The sequence below is a fragment of the Podarcis erhardii genome, assembly GCF_964252035.2.
Source record: "Podarcis erhardii genome assembly, chromosome: 14".
NCBI classification, from domain to species: domain Eukaryota; kingdom Metazoa; phylum Chordata; class Lepidosauria; order Squamata; family Lacertidae; genus Podarcis; species Podarcis erhardii.
Window position 1 is genome coordinate 2,532,900 of NC_138503.1, and position 24,161 is coordinate 2,557,060.

The 24,161-nt window shown below is 41.8% G+C and overlaps 1 protein-coding gene across 8 annotated transcripts in view; it reads right to left on the reverse strand.

The window, feature by feature from the left end:
* LRRC49 (leucine rich repeat containing 49) overlaps positions 1–24,161 on the reverse strand; it is a 61,939-nt gene that overhangs the window by 22,512 nt on the left and 15,266 nt on the right. For all 8 annotated transcript variants that reach the window (XM_081838919.1, XM_081838915.1, XM_081838914.1 and 5 more), the window contains 6 exons: positions 23,809–23,875; positions 21,358–21,501; positions 18,802–18,863; positions 14,326–14,473; positions 10,580–10,663; positions 9,474–9,628 (listed from right to left, as the gene is read on the reverse strand). In XM_081838919.1, coding sequence (XP_081695045.1) covers positions 9,474–9,628; positions 10,580–10,663; positions 14,326–14,473; positions 18,802–18,863; positions 21,358–21,501; positions 23,809–23,875 — 660 coding nt within the window. The remainder of the gene's footprint in view (positions 1–9,473; positions 9,629–10,579; positions 10,664–14,325; positions 14,474–18,801; positions 18,864–21,357; positions 21,502–23,808; positions 23,876–24,161) is intronic.

Consider the following 24,161-nt stretch of genomic DNA (forward strand, 5'->3'; position numbering starts at 1 on the left):
AAAACAAGACCTGGAGCTGACTGTGGCTCAGATCATCAGCTTCTTATAGCAAAATGCAAGCCTAATTTGAAGAAAGTAGAGAAAATCACTGGGCCCGTAAGATACAATCTAAATCAAATCCCTTATGTATAAACAGTGGAAATGAGGAACAGGTTTAAGGATTTAGATTTGGTGGACAGAGTGCCTGAAGAACTATGGATGGAGGCTCGCAACATTATACAGGAGGCAGCAACGAAAACCATCCCAATGAAAAGGAAATGCAAGAAAGCAAAGTGGCTGTCCAATGAGGCCATACAAATAGCGGGGGAGAGAAGGCAAGCAAAATGCGAGAGAGACAAGAGCAATGCAAAGATATAGAGGAAAACAATAGAATGGGAAAAACCAGATATCTGTTCCAAGAAAATTGGAGATATGAAAGGAACATTTCGTACAAGATTACCATAATAAAAGACAAAAGTGGAAAGGACCTAACAGAAACAGAAGACATCAAGAAGAGGTGGCAAGAATACACAGAGGAATTATACCAGAAAGATATGGATGTCTCGTACACCCCAGGTAGTGTGGTTGCTGACCTTGAGCCAGACATCCTGGAGAATGAAGTCAAATGAGCCTTAGAAAGCACTTAGAAAGGCCAGTGAAAGTGATGACATTCCAGCTGAACTATTTAAAATTTTAAAAGATGATGCTGTTAAGGTGCTACACTCAATATGCCAGCAAGTTTGGAAATCTCAGCAGTGGCTAGAGGACTGGAGAAGATCAGTCTACATCCCAATCCCAAAGAAGGGCAGTGCCAAAGAATGCTCCAACTACCGCACAATTGCACTCATTTCACACGCTAGCAAGGTTATGCTTAAAATTCTACAAGGCAGGCTTAAGCAGTATGTGGACCGAGAACTCCCAGAAGTGCAAGCTAGATTTCAAAGGGGCAGAGGAACCAGAGAACAAATTGCAAACATGCGCTGGATTATGGAGAAAGCTAGAGAGTTCCAGAAAGACATCTACTTCTGCTTCCTTGACTACGCAAAAGCCTTTGACTGTGTCAACCACAGCAAACTATGGCAAGACCTTAAAGGAATGGGAGTGCCTGATCACCTCATCTGTCTCCTGAGAAATCTCTATGGGGGACAAGAAGCTACAGGTAGAACTGGATATGGAACGACTGATTGGTTCAAAATTGGGAAAGGAGTACGACAAGGCTGTATATTGTCTCCCTGCTTATTTAACTTATATGCAGAATTCATCATGCAAAAGGCTGGACTAGATGAATCCCAAGCCGGAATTAAGATCGCCGGAAGAAATATCAACAACCTCAGATACGCGGATGACACAACTTTGATGGCAGAAATTGAGGAGGAATTAAAGAACCTTTTATTGAGGGTGAAAGAGGAGAGCGCAAAATATGGTCTGAAGCTCAACATCAAAAAAACGAAGGTCATGGCCACTGGTCCCATCACCTCCTGGCAAGTAGAAGGGGAAGAAATGGAGGCAGTGAGAGATTTTACTTTCTTGGGCTCCATGATCACTGCAGATGGTGACAGCAGTCACGAAATTAAAAGACGCCTGCTTCTTGGGAGAAAAGCAATGACAAACCTAGACAGCATCTTAAAAAGCAGAGATATCACCTTGCCAACAAAGGTCCGTATAGTTAAAGCTATAGTTTTCCCAGTAGTGATATATGAAAGTGAGAGCTGGACCATAAAGAAGGCTGGTCGCCGAAGAATGGGTGCTTTTGAATTATGGTGCTGGAGGAGACTCTTGAGAGTCCCATGGACTGCAAGAAGATCAAACCTATCCATTCTGAAGGAAATCAGCCCTGAGTGCTCACTGGAAGGACAGATCCTGAAGTTGAGGCTCCAATACTTGGGCCACCTCATGAGAAGAGAAGACTCCCTGGAAAAGACCCTGATGTTGGGAAAGATGGAGGGCACAAGAAGAAGGGGACGACAGAGGACGAGATGGTTGTGTTCTCGAAGCTACTAGCATGAGTTTGAGCAAACTGCGGGAGGCAGTGGAAGACAGGAGTGCCTGGCGTGCTCGGGTCCCTGGGGTCACAAAGAGTTGGACACGACTAAATGACTAAACAACAATGATGTATATACAGAAATAATGCATTGAAATGAACTCACTTGCAGGATTTGAGAAAAACACTTACAATGGACAAATATAAATAGAAAACACAAATATGAGGTAAAAATGTTAAGAATAGATTAAGAATACTATTTTAATTTTAGTATATAAGGTATATAAAATTATAAGCAGAACAAACAAATATGTTATAAACCAGAAAGGGAAGCTGGGGGAAGTCTTGGGGGGGGGGGCAGGTGTGAACTGAAATTGTAAAAAGCAATTTGAATTTTTGAATATGTTAAAACTTGTTGAAAAATCATAATAAAAATATTATTTTTTAAAAAATGGATTGGAATCCAGCCCCGAACCCAGTAGGGGGTGGTTTCAGGAAGATGGGAAAAGGGGAGTCATTGTTCATCCTCACCACCACTCCTGTGAACTTACCCCCAAACCATGAACAGCAATCCAAGTGTCCTGTTCTAGGCTGGATGGAACCCTATGCAGAAACACTTCTGTTAATAGCTGGGGATGCACTTCAACACTTGGTTGTATGCATCTACTTGGAGGTATAATGCAGATATATCTTACATGGCTTTTGAGAGAATATATATGAAATACTTCCAACAGTAATATGCTTCACAGATGTTGTATTAGGAATATTAGGAATTGCTTATTTAACATAAAACATTTTTATCTAATTTTCCCTGTCAAATATTTGGGAGTATCGTAATGTACAATATGTCTAAGCACTTACTGGAAGAATCCAACCTTTGTGCCAACATTAAAAAAAAAAATTGGCATCAACATCAATTGGGCATATTTATAGAAATCTAAAGGAATCTAGGCACTACTCAGAGAATGTTCATTGTGCATTAAGTTTACTTTCCTTGTACTGGCTCAGTTCCTCAAATTTATCACGTACAGAGCTTTTTAAAAAAAAGCAATTTCAGAGAACAGTAGAACAATGATATTGAAAGTAAGTTTGTTTGTGTTGACTTTTATAATTAAAAAATCAAGCATCGCCTCTCTGAACTTTACCTATTATACCATAACACAGTCTTTGCCAACAGGGGGCCCTCCAGATGTTTTAGACTACGGTTTCTATCAGCCCCAACCAGCATGGAGGACACCCCGTTGGCAAAGGCTGCCATCATAAGTGTAAAGTTATGGTGGGGGAGTGACTGAAATTTTATTTTATGTTTCAGTCTGCTGTGCTACTTAGCATATTGGAGGAAAGTGTCGCATGGCCTTTCCTAATCTACGCATGATCCATGTCAACACCTGGGACCTTCTCAGTGTCATCCCATGAACTACAGACCCTCCTGTGCATCTTGACTCCATTACACTAATGCTACTAAAAATCTGTCTGTTTCTGAATAAATATGAGATAAGACACATGCTTGCTGTATCATAGATTCTAGTTGTTCGCCCCCTTGCCAAAACTCAAGGGATTATCTTTGTTCTTTGGAAAGAATATGGGTACCGAAACTCTCTCTTGGGCACAGCAGGGAGTGAGAATGGTGTCTGTAGGGAGCAGTTATCTCCTACCCCAGTTCCTCAGGGGGAGAGGTGCAAAGTGAAGGCAAGGGCAGATTATCATGGGGCAGGGAGGAACTTTTATAGTGGACTCCTGTAGGTCCCTCCTTTGGCCAGCAAAAGGTGAGAATCTCTGCTTATCTTCCCTTAGTCCCAGTTTCTGGGGGCCACAACAGGCTCAAATCCTGGCACTTACTTAAAGCAACAGCTTCTACCTGTATGTGCTCAGCAGTTTAATACAAAGGGGATGATCTGTTATTCTATTACCTACAGAATTCTGATTTATAGAAATTCTACAGAGATTAAGAAATGTGAGACAACGCCTTGACAAAGGCCTCAAGTTGTGAAGAGGAGACAAGCCCTGACAGCCCCCCCCCAAAGGTGGTTACTCTAACACAGGCTGCCTTTAATAGTCTTCCTTCAGAGTAAATGGTGCCATGAACTGCAGGCCCACTTACCAAAGAGAGGGAAATATTTAAAAACTCGCTGCCTGGAAAATGCCCAGGATCATTGTAAACTCTGCAAGACTGTAGCCCAGCAAATAGTTCAGCTCATTTTGTAATAAAAGTAGTATTTTTGCCACTTTATTTTGAGAGGGGAAAAGGCAGAGTGATTCTTCCAACATCTTCTCCTATAAAAGAAAATTACAGCTTCCAGAAAGAACGTGGAAACTTATTTTACATGTTACATTTTATTATAGACAGCTTGGCTAAAGAACCACAGCGTTCACAATCAGGAAATTACTAAGAATAAACCAGCTTCACAGCCCGTCCAAAAGTAAGTAAAAGAAAACTTTACACAAAGAACTTTGCTTTAACTGGATAGAGGGGGAAATCTCTTAATACTACACTAATGCAGAGTTCTTGGGGAAAGGAAAGGGGTGAAATTATTAACATTAATAGATGCTACTGTAGGATGCAATGTTTTTACAAAATAAAACTTCATACAGATGACAGATACTGAAAAAAGGCCACTATAAAATATATTCAGGATAATTTGTTCCATTTTGTTGCAAAGTCTAAAGAAACTTAATGTTAGAATTAAATATGCATATGGGAGGGGGAGTCAAAGCAAGGCATGCTGGGATTTATTCACATTTCTGCCCTGCTCCAGTATAAAGTGGGGCTCTGTCACTTCCCCACCTGCCTTTCCTCCCTGAATTCCACTGCTGGAGGCCTCCCCACTTGGGCCAGCTCACCTCCACTCTGACAGCTGAGCCTGGGGAAAGGGGGGTTGAATATATCTGAATGCACAAAGTGCTTTTCTTTAAGATACTCATTTGAAACATTTCTAGAGCACCCTTCATCCAACAGATGTTAGGGCAGGGCATAATGGGGAGGATGAATAAAGCTATTCCAGACAGATACAAAAACAACCAAAAAGTAGAACATCAACTCTCATAATGCCACAGCAAAACAGCATTTTGCCATCTTTCAGAGGCAGGGTGCCATTGAATACCTGCTTGCAGATTTCCTGCCAACATAAAGCTGTGGACCCTGTCAAGTAGGCTGCTGGAAAAGATGCATTCGTGGTCTGATCCTGTGGACGCTTCTTATGTTCTTTTTTTATTTATTTGCATTTCTAGCTCACCTTTTCCACCCATGAGCTCAAGGTGGCGTACATAGTTCTCCCTCCTTGTTTAATCCCCACAACAACCCCCCTATGAAGTAGGTTAGACTGAGAGGCAGGGACTGGCCCAAGGTGACCCAGTGGGCTGCATGGCCAAGTGGGGATTGGAACCCCTGTCTCACTCTCACCACTACCCCGCCCTGCTTCTCTCATGTTCTGCAGCAAGGCAGGGCACATCATCAAGATGGGTCCCCCGTTTCTCAGCCAGGACTAAGACGGAGCCAGCATTGCATTTGAGCTGTCCCGCAAGGAGGATTTTGCCATTCCCATGTATGAACTTATGGAAAGGAGTTCAGACATTTCTGCCTCACCTTTATGTCAACAAGAATTCCAGTCTCACAAAGTTTCCATTTAAGAATCCTAAAAGAAGCACTGGTGCCATTAGTTCAAAGATTTTTTTGTCTCATGATTTTTTCTTTTTAAAAAAGCTTAAATAAATTACAATTATGGGCTTTGGCAGGCATACTCAAAGCTATATGAGAAAAATAACCCAAAATAATTCCAGAAATTATCTCATGAATCATCAACAAAGTAACAGTTAAAGAACAGTTTCTGTTAAAATAACACAGGTGCAGGCGTCAACCAGGGAAGCAGACGGTTCAATTTGTGGAGAGCTGTTCAAAGGAGCCTGTGTTTATGAAGTCTATTCATGCACAAAGAATTAACAGCTTCATTCAGCTGATTTTGCATTATCCGTTTGTTTGTTTGTTTGTTTGTTTGATCTTACTAAACTCACTGTATATTTTGAAAACATGCTTCCAATGGGGAAGGGAGAGAGGGGAAAAATCTGGACTTAAATACCAATGAAAAAACAGTATTTTGGAAGACTGAGGGATCATATACTCCTCTAACTATTACAGTGGTACCTCGGGTTAAGAACTTAATTCGTTCTGGAGGTCCAGGTTTCTTAACCTGAAACTGTTCTTAACCTGAGGTACCACTATAGCTAATGGGGCCTCCCACTGCTGCCGCGCCGCCGGAGCACGATTTCTGTTCTTATCCTGAAGCCAAGTTCTTAACCTGAAGCACTATTTCAGGGTTAGAGGAGTCTGTAACCTGAAGTGTCTGTAACCCGAGGTACCACTGTAATACTTTTTAAAGCCAAATACTAAAATCACAAATTTAAAATACAGCACACTTACACTCTCTTGCAGCTTCCCTCCAGATGTTGGTGGGCTCACAACCCCCATCACCCCAGGAAGCAACGCCAATGGCCAGGGATGAAGGGAGCTGGAGTCCAGCAACATCCAGGTGGCTGCTGGATGGATCAAGGGAACACTTTCAGCAGAACTTCATTGGTATTTCTGAAGATGAATTCCTACCATCTATGAAAGTATAGAATCAAGGAACTGAAGAGCTGGAAGGGATCCCCAAGGGACATCTAGTCCAACCCCCTGCAATGTAGGAATTTCAGCTAAAGCATCCGTGACAGATGGTCATCAGCCTCTGCTTCAAAAGCTCCAAGGAAGGAAAGTCCACAACCTCCCGAGGGAGACCGTTCCACTGTCAAACAGTCAGAAAGCTCTTCCGAATGTTTAGTCAGAATCCATTGGTTAGGATCCTATCCTCCAGAAAAGGAGAAAACAAGCTTGTTCCCTCTTCTATGTGACAGCCCTTGAGATATTTGAAGATGGCTATCCTATCTCCTCTCAGTCCTCTCTTTTCCAGTGTTGTTGACGAGCAGCAGCCGCTCCATCGGCTGTCACCGCAGAGCTCCCAGGCGGCGTGCACCACGCACTGAGGCCCATTGTCCAAGGCCAGGACGGCGGGCAGGCTACGCACACGGAGCACCAGGCAGCAGCACTGAGCTGGGCGCCAAGCTCTGGCTAAAGCCTCGCGAAGGACCTGTCATAATGCCCATGGTGCGGCCCAGACCCGCTGCCCACACGCCAGCCTCTCCGCCCACGGCCGTGCCAGGTTTACCTCAGCGCATGGACAACAAGGAACTTCCTGCAGCCAATCTGAAACCGCACCAGCCTCCCCTCCTGCCCAGAGGCGTCCGTGGCTTTGGATTGGCTGCAGGAGCTTCCTGGAGCCAAACCGAGGCCATGCCAGTGTTGCGGAAGTCAGTCCACGCACGGCGAGGCGCCTGCGGCTTATTTTCAAGGAAATGCCACGCCGGTTTAGCTCAGGGCAGGGACTGACCGAGCAGGCGGCAGGGTCTGGGGACCGGATTTACGAGCCTGGTGGGCCGCATCCAGCCCCCAGGCCGTAGTTTGCCGACCCCTACTCTATGGCATGCAAACTAAACATTTTCTGTTGTAAGTTAACTTTTCTGAAGTGAATTAACCTAATTTGCACAGAGAAATTGTCCAGTTCAACATTTTCTGGAAAACACAAATCACTGCTTATAGCAGACAGTGCTTTTGAATTGTGTGGATGAATTTGGGGAGAGACTGCAGGTGTGTGGAATAGTGGAAGACTGTGGCAAGTTGGACGGTACAGCGTTCAGCTATTCTCTTAATCACAAGATCATTTTACTCAATTTTATCTTATAATTATAAGCTCCTTTTCCTAGCTGTCATTTGCTGTTCCTATTTTTAGGGTTTTATTGCAGATTTCTTTTGGGGTCTGTGTGTTTATTTTAGTGTAGTTTATAGAGAGGGGGGGGGAGTGAGCCGCCTTAAGGACTTCACACCAGAAGACAATATAACTTTCCCTAAATAAAGAAGAAGAAAATTCTTGATACATTACAATAGCTTAATCCTTTAATTCCAATTGCAAATGGAATTTTAAAATGCACAAACATAGAACAGCAAATGAAAAATACCCTAAAATTCCTGGTACTCTGAAGACTTATAGAGAATTCTCTGGTTTACTTTAGCAAAAGACCAAAGGTGTATACTTCTCCTCATACTTTTTGTGGACCTCTGATTATTTAAATTCCGTCACTACCTTTATAAACAACAGAAAGACGGGGATATCCAAAACAAGCTGAATCAAAGAGTCACAAAAAGCCTAAACTCCAATTCCAAAGGATCACTAATACTGGAGAATGCACAAAGACGCACATTAATGTTGCCTAAACCTTTGAAAGATGTTTCAAACTGATGAAACAGCCCAAATTACACACACAGAACACCACTCTGTAATATACATCAGTGTAATGGAAACTTTCTGCTGGGGGGCAAAGTCTTTGACAAAACTAGTGCTCCCACCCACCCTCCCCACTGCTAACAAATCTCCTCCATTCATTTTAAGAGGAATTTGACCATCCAGTTGCATAATGCCTCAGGCAGTACTTTTATCCCACATTCCATAATTAATGTTGAATGACAAAATTTAGAGGGAGTAATAGGGTATGTGATAATATTGAGAGAGAGAGAGAGAGAGAGAGAGACACGATTACCAAACTTCCTCCAGCCAGGAACCAGAAACCAAGGTTCCACCTGTGGTTCTCTGAGGGCCTCTAGTGGCCAATGGCAGAATCACATCCCACTTCAGTAATAGAGAAAGACCATCTCCCATGGTAACATGGGGAGGGAAGCATGTGACTCTTGATTCCCTCTCTGCTCCATCTCCACATGGCAATCTGCAGGAGAGGGGGGCAGGATTAAACTCTAAGCAAGATGCCCCAGGGTTTCACCTCCAATTTTGGGTTGTTTGTTGTCCCCTCTCCCCAGTACAAGATCCCATGCCTCATGCCATCTCCTTCTTTGGAGGTCTTTAAGCAGAGGATTGACAACCATATGTCAGGAGTGCTCTGATGGTGTTTCCTGCTTGGCAGGGGGTTGGACTCGATGGCCCTTGTGGTCTCTTCCAACTCTATGATTCTATGATTCTATGATTCTATGATTCTATGACTGAGGCTGCTGTTGGGCTGTAAGCCTTTCCCACTTCATTGTGGATTTTCTGGATTCTTCCCCCAAGAAGACACTGAAGTCCAGCTGACTGTTTGATTTTGGCTGCTAGAGCCTGAAAAAGGGGAGGAGGTAGCGCAGCAGCGGAAGCAAGAGAATTAAAGTGAAGGATTTTTATTTGTTGATTTCTTTTCTTTTCAGAAGGTGAATATAATAGCAGGGAAGAGAGCAATTCAGAAGCTATGAGTGAGACAAGGGAAAAATCAGACCGTAAAGAGAATGAATAGCAAGCTGTCTGTTTGGGATGGCAGGAAATGAAATTAGGGAAAGACAGAGAGGAAGAGGAGGAGGAACTTTCCAGCTGCTCATGGGGACTTCCTGCCTGGGCGGCTCTAAGAGGCTGCGTAGCCCTTGTTGGCCAGGAAAACAAGGCCTCCATACCTGGTTTCCTCGGGAAATACATATGGAGTACTCCTGCTGTTCTGAGAAGATTCGTTGTCTTCGTTGTTTTCTTGGCTGGAAGGCAGGTGGGCAGAGCGGTTCTGTTGGCTCTCCCACTGATGGGCAATATTGCTAATGGTTAATCGTTTCTTTTCCTGAAATGAGATACAAATATACAGTTTGAGAAAAGAGTTTGCTAAAGTAAAACAAAACGGCATTCTGGAAACTAAGATCAAAGAAATGGAATTACAGCAATCAGAAAATTATGTTGATTTCAGTTGGCTATCTGTTTGCTCTCAACACTGATTAATCTACATCGGTGGCTTTTAACTAAGATAGACCCCCTACAATCAGAGGCTGCTAGACCCTCAATGACAGTTGCTGGGTAGTTTGTGGGCTCCCCATAAGCCTGTGAGAAGTAGGATGCCATGGCCTGTTCCAGAGAGGCTCTTGTGTTCTTATGGGTAAGACAGTAGGAAGCATGGGCAGACTAGATCAAATACTCTATAGCAGGAGTTCCCAGTTGGCCAAGTTCTGTGGAACCCGTTTTTCAAAAGCCAAGCCATTTTCAAATGTTGATATCTTTGTGGTCATTTCTGTTATGTGACTGGTTCCGCCATACCCTCCAACATGTCCCAGAGCAAAGCCAGGCCGCGTCTTCCAGGCCATGCTCCCGCATGAGTCACACGACCTGCACAATGATGTCCCATGCCTTTGACGGGTATGTGCCTGGGAGGGTTATGCGGCCTTCCAAGAGGGAACATAGGAACACTTTATAGGAACATAGGAAGCTGCCTTATATGGAGTCAGATCACTGGTCCATCGAGCTCAGTGCTGGAAGTACCTCTCCAGGATTTCAGACAGGATTCTCTCCCAGCCCAACCTAGAGATGCAGTGGATTGAACCTGGGACCTTCTGCAAGAAGAGCAGGTGCTTTACCACTGATCACTCTTCCCCTGCGATGGAGGATGCCATGTGGTTTGTTTCCAGCAGGGAAGGAGCAGCCATAACAAGGAGACGCAGCTACCAGGGGGGTGGGATAAGTGAAGGGAGGGAAGGGCCCGGTTCTCTTCCATTTGCATCACACGAAGGCCACCGCTTGGTACCTTCAGCAAGGTCTGCTTGTGGCTTTCACGCTTCTTCTCTTCCTCTTTTCGTAAGGCAACAGATGCCATGCGCCTTTCTTCTTCCTGGGTTAAAATAAAACAGAACACTTTGCGGTGAGACTCACGATGGTACTAGTCAAACTTTGCAAGGAGTCAGTCCATAACAGGGAAGGGGATCTAAAGGTAACAGGGAAGTCATACTGGATTTTGTAAAAACACTGAAGTCATGAACAAGCTTTCAAGTTTCACAGAACAGTGTGTCCAGCTGCTAAGCAAAAAACAAAGAAGCAAACCCAAAGTATCCCTACTGGGTAGACTGTGTAATTCAATTAAAAGAAGTCCAAGCATTCCCATATTTTCCAAGTAACAAAGCAATGCTCACAATGAAATCAAATATTAAAAGGTTCTTAATAACAATAATAAAAATATGTATACCCTGCCCATCTGACTGGATTGCCCCAGCCACTCTGGGCAGCTTCCAGAATATATAAAAACATAATAAAACATTAAACATTAAAAACTTCCCTATACATGGCTGCCTTCAGATGCCTTCTAAAGGTTGTATAGTTACTTATCTCCTTGACAACTGATAGGAGGGCATTCCACTTGGAGGGTGCCACTATCTCACTACATAGTGAGGGAACCACCAGAAGGCCCCTTGGAGCTAGGCCTCCGTGTCCAGGCTGAGCGATGGGGGTGGAGACGCTCCTTCAGAGATACTGGGCCAAGACCGTTTAGGGCTTTAAATGTCAGCACCAATGCTTTGAATGGTGCTAAGAAATGTATTGGGAGCCAGCAAAGATCCTTTAGGACCAGTGTTATATGGTTTAGGCAGCCAATCCCAGGCACCACTCTAGCTGCCGCATTCTGGATTAGTTGTAGTTTCCAGGTCATCTTCAAAGGTAGCCCCACGCAGAGCGCATTGCAGTAGTCCAAGCAAGAGAAAACTAGAGCATGCACCACTCTCACAAGACAGTGCGCAGGCAGGTAGGGTCTTAGCTTGCGTACCAGATGGAGCTGGTAGACAGCTGCCCTGGATATAGAACTGACCTGTGCCTCCATAGGCAGCTGTGAGTCCAAAATGACTCCCAGGCTGCGCACCTGGTTCTTCAGTGGCACAGTTACCCCATTCAGGACCAGAGAGTCCCCCACACCTGCCTGCCCCGTGTCCCCCAGAAACAGTACTTCTGTCTTGTCAGGATGCAACCTCAATCCACTGACTGCAACCCAACTTCCAACAGCCTCCAGACGCTCACACAGGATGTTTACTGCCTTAACAGGTTCCGATTTAAATGAAAGGTAGAGCTGGGTATCATCCGTATACAGATGAACACCCAGCCCAAACCCCCTGATGATCTCTCTCAGAGGCTTCATATAGATGTTAAAAAGCAGGGGGCGGCAGGACAGAGTTCTGAGGCACCCCACGTAAGAGCCGAGGGGTCTGAAGACTCATCCCGCAACACCACTTTCTGGACACAGCCCAGGAAGAAGGAGCGGAACCACGGCATAACATTGCCCCCAGCTGGCTTCCCCAGAAGAATACCATGGTCAATGGTATCAAAAGCCACGGTATCAAAAGAACTGAGAGATCCAGCAGAACTAGGAAACAGCTTTTCCCTCTGTTCCTCGTCTACCGTGAACATCGACCATCTTCCATTATTGGAAAAACTGACACAAAAATTGGAAGTAGCAAGAGGCCAAAAGAAACCTGACAATTTTAATGCAGTCTGGTGTGACAGTTATGGTAGAACAGTACTAATAGTTTACAGGACAGTTGTGCGTGCATGAAGGGCATATTTCAATTTTCCACCTTCCCCCTCCCCATAAATTTTTATAAATTCTAATTGTTATTGATACAAAGTACCTTTTACTTACGGTCACCAATCTAAGCATTAGACAATACTATACATAATTTCATATCTGTAATAATTGTAAGTTTTGGTATATACACTTTGACACAACTTTGTTAATACATTCAGAAATTTATATATCTCAATGCAACCATGAATGAATAAAAATTATGTTACCATAAAGTATATTAAAAGGTTCTCCAATGCAAGTATCTTGTGACTCTTAATTTTAGATTTATTTTATTCATTTATATACATCTTGGATGTTTAATAAAAAGCCTCAAAATATATATTTTTTTAAGAGAAAGTTCTAGAAAGAAGAAAATCTGTATGGCCGGATAGACCCTGCATATTAAATGCAATAAGAGTATTCAGCAGGTGGTTTGTTTAAAAAAGAAAATCCTTGCTGTCAAACTTATTCAGGACATACCTATTCTGACATTTTCATTCTATTTATTTATTTGCAGCAGTTGTAAGGATGCCTGTTGAGAGATGGTAATTATAGTAATGTTGGCATTTCCAACATTTTTAACTAAGCTGTTAAATAGGCTGCTAAAAGAGCCATTGGTTCAAAGTAAAGCCTGTTTAGCTGCATCATACCTTTGGGATGGAGGAATTGTTTGGTGCAAGGTTCACACAAACATCTTTGGAGGGGATGTAAGACAGCTACTAAGTTTCAGAGTCATTTCTTTCACTGTAAAGTTGAACTGGACCTATTATTTCTCTTCTGGGGAGCAAATAAAGCCATCCTCTGAAAATGGTTAATGATCCATCTTCTCACAGCTGAGCAAATGGAGATAAGCTTTCTCTGGAAAAGTGATCAACAATCTGCCCCTCCAAAGGTGGTATGACAGGAAGCTTTCTCTGTCAAACTTACCCAATGATGTAGCCTAACCCAAAGTGAAATAAGAGGTGATGGGTTCTAGGAAGACTAGTTCCTTCCTCTTATATTAATTCCAGTCCAGGAGAACAGGCTGTCTCTCTCTCTTAATGCCTTAATGGTGAGGTGTTTATATTCTTGACATGGGAGGGAGTTTTTCTTTCATTCGTTTGTCTCTTTCTGTGGGGGCTATTTGTATTCTTGTGTCTTTATGCAGTACAATAAGCTCACAATTTAAACAGGGATTGGGTTCAATGGCGGGTGGGATTGCCAACACCATTTCCCCCAGAACTCAGCCCCTTTCTATTTTTTTATATTTATATATTTATATTTTTTGCCATATGTGTTAAGCTGAATGAGCACAAGTTAAATGTGTGTAAGTTGTGGGTTTACTGTACACAAAGACTGGTTGCAAAAACAGCTTACCATGCAATTGGGACTGCTGCTTGTGCTCATTTATAATATCTGTATGTTATATGTTGGCTTTCTACTTCAGAGTGGCTTTCAACAAAGATACCAGTAAAATTAAAATGCTGAATATAAAATGCAAACTTAACAACAGTGAAGAGAAGATGCATCTTAACTAAAGTTCCCAGTGCTTATTTATGGGAAGGGGATTCCATAATTTGGGAGGGGGAGACCACTCTCTCCAGCTCTACCTGCCTAAATTCTGAAAGAGCCAACACCCAGAGAAGAGCCTCAGAGAATGATCTTATGGAATGGGAAACTCATCCTGACACAGACAGTCCTTCTGCTGTCTTCTTATCCCAAACATAAATTCAATGAGTGTAGACCTCACTCCTTATGGGGTTGTCAATAAGACAAATCAGAGGAGATTGCTAAGCATTTTGTATATAGAAAATAGTAAAAATATTCTTAGTAACTGTAGTAAGTTTTTTTAAAATAATAAAAAATACAAAACCTGCTGGCACTGTGAATAGTCTGGTTAAATAAAACTCCTTGCTTATTTCAAGGTTTAACCCATCACAGAGTTTTCCCCACAGAGTTTCTCTTACTGTGATCTTCTTCATATCCAGCTGTCGGAGCTGCATCATATGGTGGAGAACAGTATGCTTGTAAAACGCCTCTTGCGCTATCGGGTTGCCATCTAGGGTGACGTCTGAAAGGGATGCAGAATCGGCAAGGCACAAGATGTCATCAAAACTAGGTGAAAAGAAAATGGAATGGAACACAAGTCACGGATCTCAAACATACAATCATCAATTTCTATGACTATTAACCTTAAAATAACCATTATTGATATCATTCCACTAATTAAAAGCAAGCAGTAACAATACTATTCCCCCCATCAAATAGAGAAAGGTGAATTTTTGCAATAACTGGTCAAGGTTTTTTGACATATTTGGTTTTATGTGACTTTCAAACTTAATGGGATGTTTCAGTTAACTTTCACAATATTCACTGGTTTTCTGTTGTAAAGGTTTGAAATGTGTGAATTGGGTTATATCCAGATCTGCTCCTGAGGGATGTCATATCAGTTACATCTATCACTGTCATGGTTTCAATCACTCAAATGTTTATCATGGCTGAGTGACCAATAAACAAAGCACCAATGCAGTTGGGAATGAAATATGCTCAGGAGAGGGCTGGCTGTTTCAACTGCCCTTTTTTAAAAAAAGGAAATATATCAAAAAGTTTACGTTTCCTCTGCACCTCTGCTTCTTTCTCCTGGACCTGCAAGCTTGTCTTTCCCATTCTCCCAATGTCAAATTTGCCCAACAACACCAATGCAGCGGCGGGGGGGGGGGCAGGGGGTAGCATAGGGCTCTCCCATGCAATAGGATCCTGAACTGAACAAAATACAAAGTCTCAACAGTGAACGAGCGCAAGTAAAGGCAGGGGCTCAGATAATGGCAGGAGGGTGCAATGGCCAAAGAGATACGTATGTGAGACCACTGATTCAGAGGGGATTTAACTGCAAACCTTCTGGCCTGTTTGCTGGTCCCACTGAGGCAAGGGAGGGGGACACACCCTCAGGCATGCAGGAATGGCGGCTGCTGTTGATGATTTAAGTGGGAACCCAGAGGTCCTCCAGGTGCAGTGGCTCAGGGGATGAGGCCCAATGCCAAATGGTAAATTGGGGATGAAGTCCATTATTTACTGCTCCCGGGCATCAAATTCCAGTGCAAATCCTCTATCTAATTTCCCCAAACAGATGGCCAGCTGGCAGAGACAAAAATAAGGTATTTAAAACACACATCAGTTTTTAGTTATAGGTTTCTATCTGTTTTTAGTTTATTGTTGATTTTAATTTTCTTGAACTTTTAAAATTATTGTCAGTTCCTTTTACTGATGATTTTATTATTTTTTTGAAAACCGCTCTGAGGGTTGTTGTTTTTACAATCAGTGTATAAAATTTATGAAATATATAGAAGTAACAGTAGAAATGACCTTCAGTTACTTTTATCAATAATTTATATTAATTGGTAGGAGGAGAAATAACGCATGAAAGCCTAGAAATACAGAGAGATAGAAACAAAGATAAATGGGGGAAATACCAACGGGGAATACTGAAGGAATACAAGAGAGGGCTAGTCACAGAGAAGGAAAGATGGGGGGAACGACCTCTGTTGGAAAGAAGATTCCCTCTTTCTGATGTACACATTTACCTGGACAAACTAACCCAGAAGGAGCATGGCCAGAGGTACAACTCCTCTTCCCTCATACACACACCCTCAATTATTACATCTCTATTTGAAGTGTCAAGAACTTAAGCTTCTACTTTAAAGAAAAACATAATATTAATGAACCATCACTTTTTATTTAAGCACTAAGAGTGATAAACATCATGGCTATCTCAAAAATGATTCGCCTAGAAAGTACAGAAAGTTTTGCATGTGACAACAGAATGGCAAGCAAACAGCAAGAACATAACTTGGGTTACTTCCGTGAACAGAGCTGATGAAACAGTTTCCTGTGAGGTGACTGCATCCCTGCCTTAGAGCATTTGGAAGAGCTAAACCCTCCTGAGTCCAGCGTGACATCACAGGAGAATGACCCCTCCAACTTCACAGCACAAGAAACAGTTAGCAAACTCAGGAAAGGGCCATTTAAGTTCAGCCCCAGTCTAGACATTGCAGTTTTCTTTTTTCTAACTCACAGTCTCCCTTCCCCAAGTACAGAACTACCACCACCACAGCAGAACTTTGCTTGAGAGAAACTGGGACACTGGAAAAATGATGTTCAGTTACACTGAGCAGAAAGTAATTCTCACTGACTGCAAGGTTTACATCCTAAAGGCAGAGCAATATACCTCTGCAGTCTTTCAACTGCTGAGCCCAGTCAAACACTCCCCCCCTCCAAAAAAGTTAAATCTGGGAAAAGTTATGGACCACCGGTATGAAGTTTACGGCATGTAATGCTTTGAAAGAAACATTATGAAAATGTTATATAGGTGGTACATGACCCCAGTCAAGCTTGCAAAAATATATCACCTGTCAGACAATAAGTGTTGGAAATGTAAGGAAACTGAAGGAACGTTCTTTCACCTCTGCCCCAGGGTTAAGGCCTTCTGGGAAATGATATATAATGAGCTGAAAAAGGTATTTAAGTATACCTTCCCTAAGAAACCAGAGGCCTTCCTTTTGGGCATTGTTAGCCAGAGGGTGTTAAAGAATGATCGAACATTTTTTATGTATGCAACAACAGCAGCAAGGATACTTGTCGCTAAATATTGGAAAACTCAAGATTTGCCCACGCTGGAAGAATGGCAGATGCAACTGATGGACTACATGGAGCTAGCAGAAATGACTGGCAGAATCCGAGACCTGGGAGAGGAAGCAGTGGAAGAGGATTGGAAGAAATTCAAGGACTATCTACAAAAATACTGTAAATTATACGAGTGTTAAGAAGGATGAGGGATTTGAAAATAACAGGGCACCATAAAGTTTGGTGAAAAGACTATGAGAATGAGTGAAGTTTATGAGAAAAATAAATTTTAAATAAATATTATGGTAAAATTAGATATTTAAGACCTAGATAAAAATATTCAAAGTTAGGGACAAAATATTGGAAATGTGTACAATAAGAATGGAAATAAGGTGATAAATTGCTGGTTAAAGTTTTATAAATTTGGAAAGTAGGAGCGAGAGACGTGAGGAAGTCCAAAAATGAAGAAAAGTTGGTTATTACACGATGCTAAATTTTATGTTTGTTTTTTCTTTTTCTTTTTTTCTTTTTTGCTTATGCTGGCTTTTTCTCTTTATTGTATTAAAAAACTCTTAATAAAAAATTAAAAAAAAAAAAAGTTAAATCAGGGTAGGATTTATGTATCATTCAAAGTGAAACAATCCAAACCATAAAGGAGGGCGGGGCAGATTAAGCTGGAGTGTTGGTAAAATGGCTGTGTTCATTTCTAAATAATGCTGCCAAATCCAATCTATGGAAGGATATGCACTGAATGTGAAGTTTAGGTTCTCAGCACTGTTGCAATACATAAACTCCTAAGTACTGAAAACTCTACCCAGCAAATGGCACATATCCTTCCACAGTTTAAACTGCAGCCAACAAGCAACACTTTCACAACAAAAGAGTTACCATTTTCACTTATTTCAATTAGTTCACTTCCCCATTCCACTTCTCCAGAACATAAGCACAATAAAACAAACAGCAGTAGTTCCACGTGGTTAAATTCCACTGAGAGCAATCAAAACCCCTTGCCTGCCTCCCCCACCCTCCCAATGTGTGAGTAATTGCTGCAATCCCAGGCTGAATATCCTGCAGTGAGGAATCGCTGCAACACGTAATTGCCTCTGAGAAAGGATGTTAGACACACTAAATTGTGATCAAGGGGGAAGTGCATCCAGGAAAGAATACATTCGCTAATTTTGCAAACAGGCTTAATTAAATGCTGCAGCCAAAATTATATAAAAACAGAATAAAGGAGGGGGTGGGGAGAATAAGATTCAGAAAACGCAGCTCTTTTTTTAAAAAAAAAAGGTGTTTTACTCCTGATTTCATAACTAGGTTGAAGCGTAGCATAGAAAGGAACAAGCTGCATTTTAGTAACTAAAAAAAGGATGCTCAATGAGCTGCACAAATGGAAGCCTGTAACTTCAATTAAAGAGACATCAGTTTACATGACAGTCTGGAGCAAATATAACAGGCTGTATAATCTAAACCCAGTTAGGGCATTTTTAAAATAATGAGAATAATAGTGATTCACAAACTAATTCAGATTAACATTGACTCTGCAGTATCAATATGCGGGCTTTCTACTTAAGTATGGTAATGACATATTTTAAAACAGAAGAGAAACATTTCTTCTCTGTGCACTTAGAAAAAAAGATTAAATGTTTTGCTAAATTTTGGGTTCATAGTTGTTCTCTTTCTCCGTATACTGTATCATTTGTCTACCAGTCAGACAAAAGTAACCACTGGCAAATATTTAATTTTAAATGGATAGTGGTAATACGTGAGGCACTGAGAGAGCAAACGGATTCTCTCCCCGCCCACCAGCAGTTTCCGCTTACCGAGATATATTGTTAAAGCTGAGGAAGAGACGTTGGAGGCAGGGCAAAGTATCCACATCTTTCTAGAACGAGAGAGAGAGAGAGAGAAAAAAGACCCAATTCAGCATCTGAAGGGCAGCATGCTCTATACGCTCTTGCTTCTCTGGAGGATGAAACATGCCTACTGCAATTTACTGTAACCTTGCTGCAGTGCCAACTCCATCCCTCTGTGGTGCATAGATCCTCTTGGAAAATAAGCTGGACTGCTTGCAACAGAAAGTGTTGAGCAAAAGAGAGGGGAAACGCAGCGGCAGTAGATGCTGGCCTCTTTTTGAGCAGGCTTCTCAAAAAAGGAACTGAGGTGCTGACTCAGGGTTTCAGCTGCAGGGGAAAGCAGACCGCTATGAAACGGCAAGCAAAATAAAATCCAATTTTGTAGTCATGCTGTTGTCTAAAGCATCCAAGTGCTAACTCATGCATGCAGCTGTCCAACCAGCAGCAAGCAATACTGAAATGTGCTCTGCAGACATTTCCCTGCTTCCTCAAGTAGCTTAACGAGTTGGAGTCCCACCACAGACAACACAGAAATGCACTCCAGATCTCACAAAATGGTTATCAGTTTGTAATGCACAGCCTTTGTGGGAACACAGGGAAGGTATATATTATTATTATTATTACAGTGATACCTCGGGTTACATACACTTTAGGTTACATACGCTTCAGGTTACAGACTCTGCTAACCCAGAAATATTACCTCGGGTTAAGAACTTTGCTTCAGGATGAGAACAGAAATCATGCTCCAGCAGCGTGGCGGCAGCAGGAGGCCCCATTAGCTAAAGTGGTGCTTGAGGTCAAGAACAGTTTCAGGTTAAGAACAGACCTCCAGAATGAATTAAGTACTTAACCCAAGGTACCACTGTATTATTATTACTATTAACAACAACAACAACATCACTTTAACAATCCATGCAATTCTTCCATGAGTCAGAGATGTTTATTTTTGCCATTGCCACCACCAAACTGATTAGTTCAGTGGGTGAGGCAACTCTCCAACTTGCAATGAGTGGATACAAATACACCAAGATAATGTTGATAATGATAACGATGATTTATTAAATTTCTATACCACCCTTCATCCAAGGATTACAGGGCAGTTTACAATATAAAAACACAAAAATGTATAACATAGTAACATACAAAAACAATAACCAAGGGGTCTCCTTGGCTTTCAGGAGCGGGACAAATATGTGGGTCATGATATGGGCCAGTCCATGGTGTTTCTCACCCACATCATGATAGGCAAGATTGTTGATTTTCTTGAACAAAAACCCCTTCCCTACACAATGTGAAAAGCAAGACTCATTTTGTCATGCAGATGTTTCATTCTCACCACCACAAGGTCTATGCTCAAGATAACAAGGATTAGTTGCTTCTTAAACAATTGTCCTGAGCGCACAGTCTAGATGGCTAATGTAGCAAAAGGTAGATTCTAACAGACAATGCAGCAATTTCAATCTATTTATACCCCCCAACTCTCTAGCTGGATAAACTCCCAGAGTGTCTTACAAATAAAAAAAGTTCTTGCCCTCAGGCTTATAATCTAAAAAGCTGTGATATTAAAGGGAAAGGGGTCAAAGAAGGGAAGAAGAAAACAGGCAAACTCTAATACCAAATTCTTAATGTTATAAGATCCTCAGGACCAGCTTAGAACACTGTAGTGTAGAGGAAAAACAAACACTGCCAGCAAGGAGAAACCTATCACAACAATGAATGGCCTGGACAATTTTGTCCCTCTCTGATGTGCTGATTTTCTACTCAAATGGACTTCATGGACCACATCTCTCCATATGAACCAATCCAGACCCTGCAATCATCATCTGAGACGCTTCTTCATGTGCCTCCTCCGTGAGAGGTCCAGAGGGTGGCAACACAAGAACAGGCCTTTTCTGTGGTGGCCCCCCACTTGTGGAATGCTCTCCCCAGGGAGGCTTGCCTGGAGCCTTTGCTACATATCTTTAGGCGCCAGGCGAAAACATTCCTCTTCTCCCAGGTCTTTGGCTAATTAAACAATTTTTAAACTATTGGGGGAGGGTTCTCTCTCGCGCGCCTTTCCCTGCTGTCCAACTCAGACCACCACCCCTTTTCTCTGAGCCATGCTCTTCTGCAATCCTCCTTTCCCAAAACCTCTTCCTTTCCTTGGTGTATGGATATCTAACCTCTGCTTCTCTTCCTTGCCTAGAACCTTCAGCTTTCCCTCTTCTTACTCAAGAACAATACAGTTCAGACAATGGCCATTAGACACCTTCTGTCTGCCCTGACTTTCCATGACCTTAAGATTCCAAGGCTTGCAGCAATTCAAACATCCCTTAGGGATAGATCTCCTGCAAAATATGTATTCATAGGCTCTCTCTTCAACTGAAGACTATACATGACAATATACATTGATACCCCCAAAAAAATCCACCAAAAGAAAACTGAATTTGTTTTGAATGAAATTTGTTTTAAAATTCCAAAAGCAATATAGTTCATTCAAATTATAGCATTTTTTTCTAGAGCAAATGGATTCAGTTCACTTACCACAATTCTGATCTGATTATATCTAAGATTAAGTTCCGTCAGTGAATCTAGTCCGTTCAGGTTTTCAATGTATGTTAAGCAATTCCGGGCAAGATTCAGCACTCTGAGGTCACTTAAATGGTGGAGATTTTCTATGATAGCAATCTGTAAAAGAGAAGAGGAGGAAGAATGAGGATTGTATCAGTTGAGCCCAACCCTTCTTTCCCCCCTCTAAGAATGACACCATTAAACAAGCAGCTTCTCTTCTAAGCCTGAACTGTGCCTCCAGATCTTATGGAGGTAAAAGAGTGAAATGTTTATGGTCACACCCCTATGCACACTTACATGGGAGTAAGCTCCACTAAGCACTGTAGGACTTACTTCCAAGCAACCATGCAAAGGATAAGTTAATTGTAGAGCACCAACTACTTAAGAAGCAAATAACTGAAATAATAGGGTTAGCAAGCAGTACAGCTGACATCACACAGAAATGGAGAACAAACAAGTGGCTAAGAATGAAGACTGGAACTCTCCAAAGATGGCTTCTTGCTAGGAGTCCCTGCAGTGCCTCCTTTCAAAAGAGCAGAAGCATTTATCAGAACAGCAGAAATCTGGGATTCATGAAGAATTCATAGAGATGTTATTTATTAACTTCTTCTGTCAGTGTTAATGGAATTCCTTCCTATCACAGCTTTCCTTCTTTCCTTTTTAAAACACACACAAACTATCTATAGATCAACACACAGACACACACACATATATGGTTTTATAAAATTATGTTAACTAAAGTAGAAACAAAGATGCTCAAATATTACAGTACGGTTTGAGCACACACAAGATTAAGCATGATTTTCTCAGCTTATCCTTCTCACTCATCCTTCCCCAACAACTAATACTCAGGATACTCCCCTCTGTACACATGAATTCATTTTAGTAAAAAGCACCATGAATGTTAATCCCTTTTGAAGCTATCTAAGCCAGTGACCATCAATACAGTTTAAGACAGCAAATTCCATAAATTAATTATGTTTTGTGTGAAGAGGGATCTTCTTTCTACCCTGATCCTACTAGAAATCAACTTCTTTGGCCGGCCTTGTTGTATGATGACACAAGAGAAAGCTAATCTTTCCCTATTGTTTTGAATAAATTGATGGGCAGTTTTGCATGTTTTGGTGGGCTGCCATTTCTGCCAGGCCCAGGGTTCACTGCTGCTCCCAATACTTCCTGGGGAGGGCTCTTGAGCAAGACACCTTCCATGCTTCGCCTTCACCCTGTCCCTCAGCAAGTGAGCCTGCTTGTTGCAACAGGTCCAGGAGGGAACTCTTCTCCATCAGCCTCCTATGGGCCCTTAGCAGGTGCTCAACTCTGCTGATCCTTGATGCCAGCCCTGTACATGAACTGACTAACACTTTTTGGTAGTCAGGTGGGTTCTGTTGCAATTTTAATGGCAGACTCTAATCATAAGGTCACAGAAAATATAGCCATGTTCCTCACCATAGCCATCAAAACCAGGTTAGTTACTAAATGGAAAAAGTGGACAATCAAAATTTTATGTATTTTAAACTATTTCTGACTGTTCACACATTTTATTATTTTAAAAGGCACAATTTGTGTGCACATATATGCATTTTCTCTCTGCTGTGGTTGTCTTGATAACATATGTTTGATGTTCAATGTCTGTAGACCAAATAACCAAAATGACCGATTTAACTGATTCATTTAGTGGATCTCAACAATATTGGCTAAAAAGCACAGAACTGTACAAACATAATGAATCAACATGATAACATTATTAATATGTCACCTACAGGAGAGATCAGTTATTTCATTTATTTGATTCCACTAAATAATCGTTTCTCAAAAAATAACTTGAAGTGATTCCATAGTGAAAATATCAATAAAGGTAATTACAAAAATTCCCTATGTCAAACCAATTTTATATGTCAGAACAGTTTCAAATCCAACACAGTTGCAGATTAGATAGATTTTCCCCTTACAAGGCTTGTTGAAAAGGGAGGGTCTTTGATAGGCACAGAAAAGAGAGATGGCACCTGAAGAGTAATGGAAGGATACTTCGAGGAGAATGTGCCACCACACTAAAGGCCCAGATTCTACAAGGTCGGATGGACGTCCTAATAAGATGGTATCTGATTTTGTAAACATTAGATGTGCTCCCCCAACCCACTAGATGTCTTTTTCGAAATAAAAAGCCCCCAAACACTTTAACTCTTCAATATAGTGAAGGAGCAGGTGGTTATCTAGTCATCTGACGAAATGAATGATACACTAGACTCCACAGGCTGATGGCATAATTAACTCAATGTAAGATTCTGAAAAACTATGCAAAGTTAAGTTCCTTCAATTTAGCAAGTCTCATGAAAACAAAGGGGAGATGCAAAGCAGCACTACACCTAAAAAGCCAGCAACAGGTACCCCATGGTACAAACTGAAAAAGCATTTATCACATTATACCTGATTTCCATGAAGGTCCAAGACATCAAGGCTTACAAGGTTATCCAGGTTTGATATTCTCCTTATTCTGAAACATTCAAGCATTCAAGAAGTATTTTTATTTCAAGGAGGGGAAATTTATTCCCATTTGACCCCTGCCCAGGCTTTAATCTACTATGGGCTTCTGTCCAGCATAACCAACCACCTGAGGATCTAATCCCAAGCAGAATGCCAGTGCATCCCAGAACCTCCAGCATACACAGGTCCCCAATGTGAAGGCAAGGACAGTGGGATTCAACCACAGATCTACCCCTGCTGCTAACGTAAATGGTAAAGCCAACATGCTGAACAGAGGCAGAAAAAAAGGGAAGACC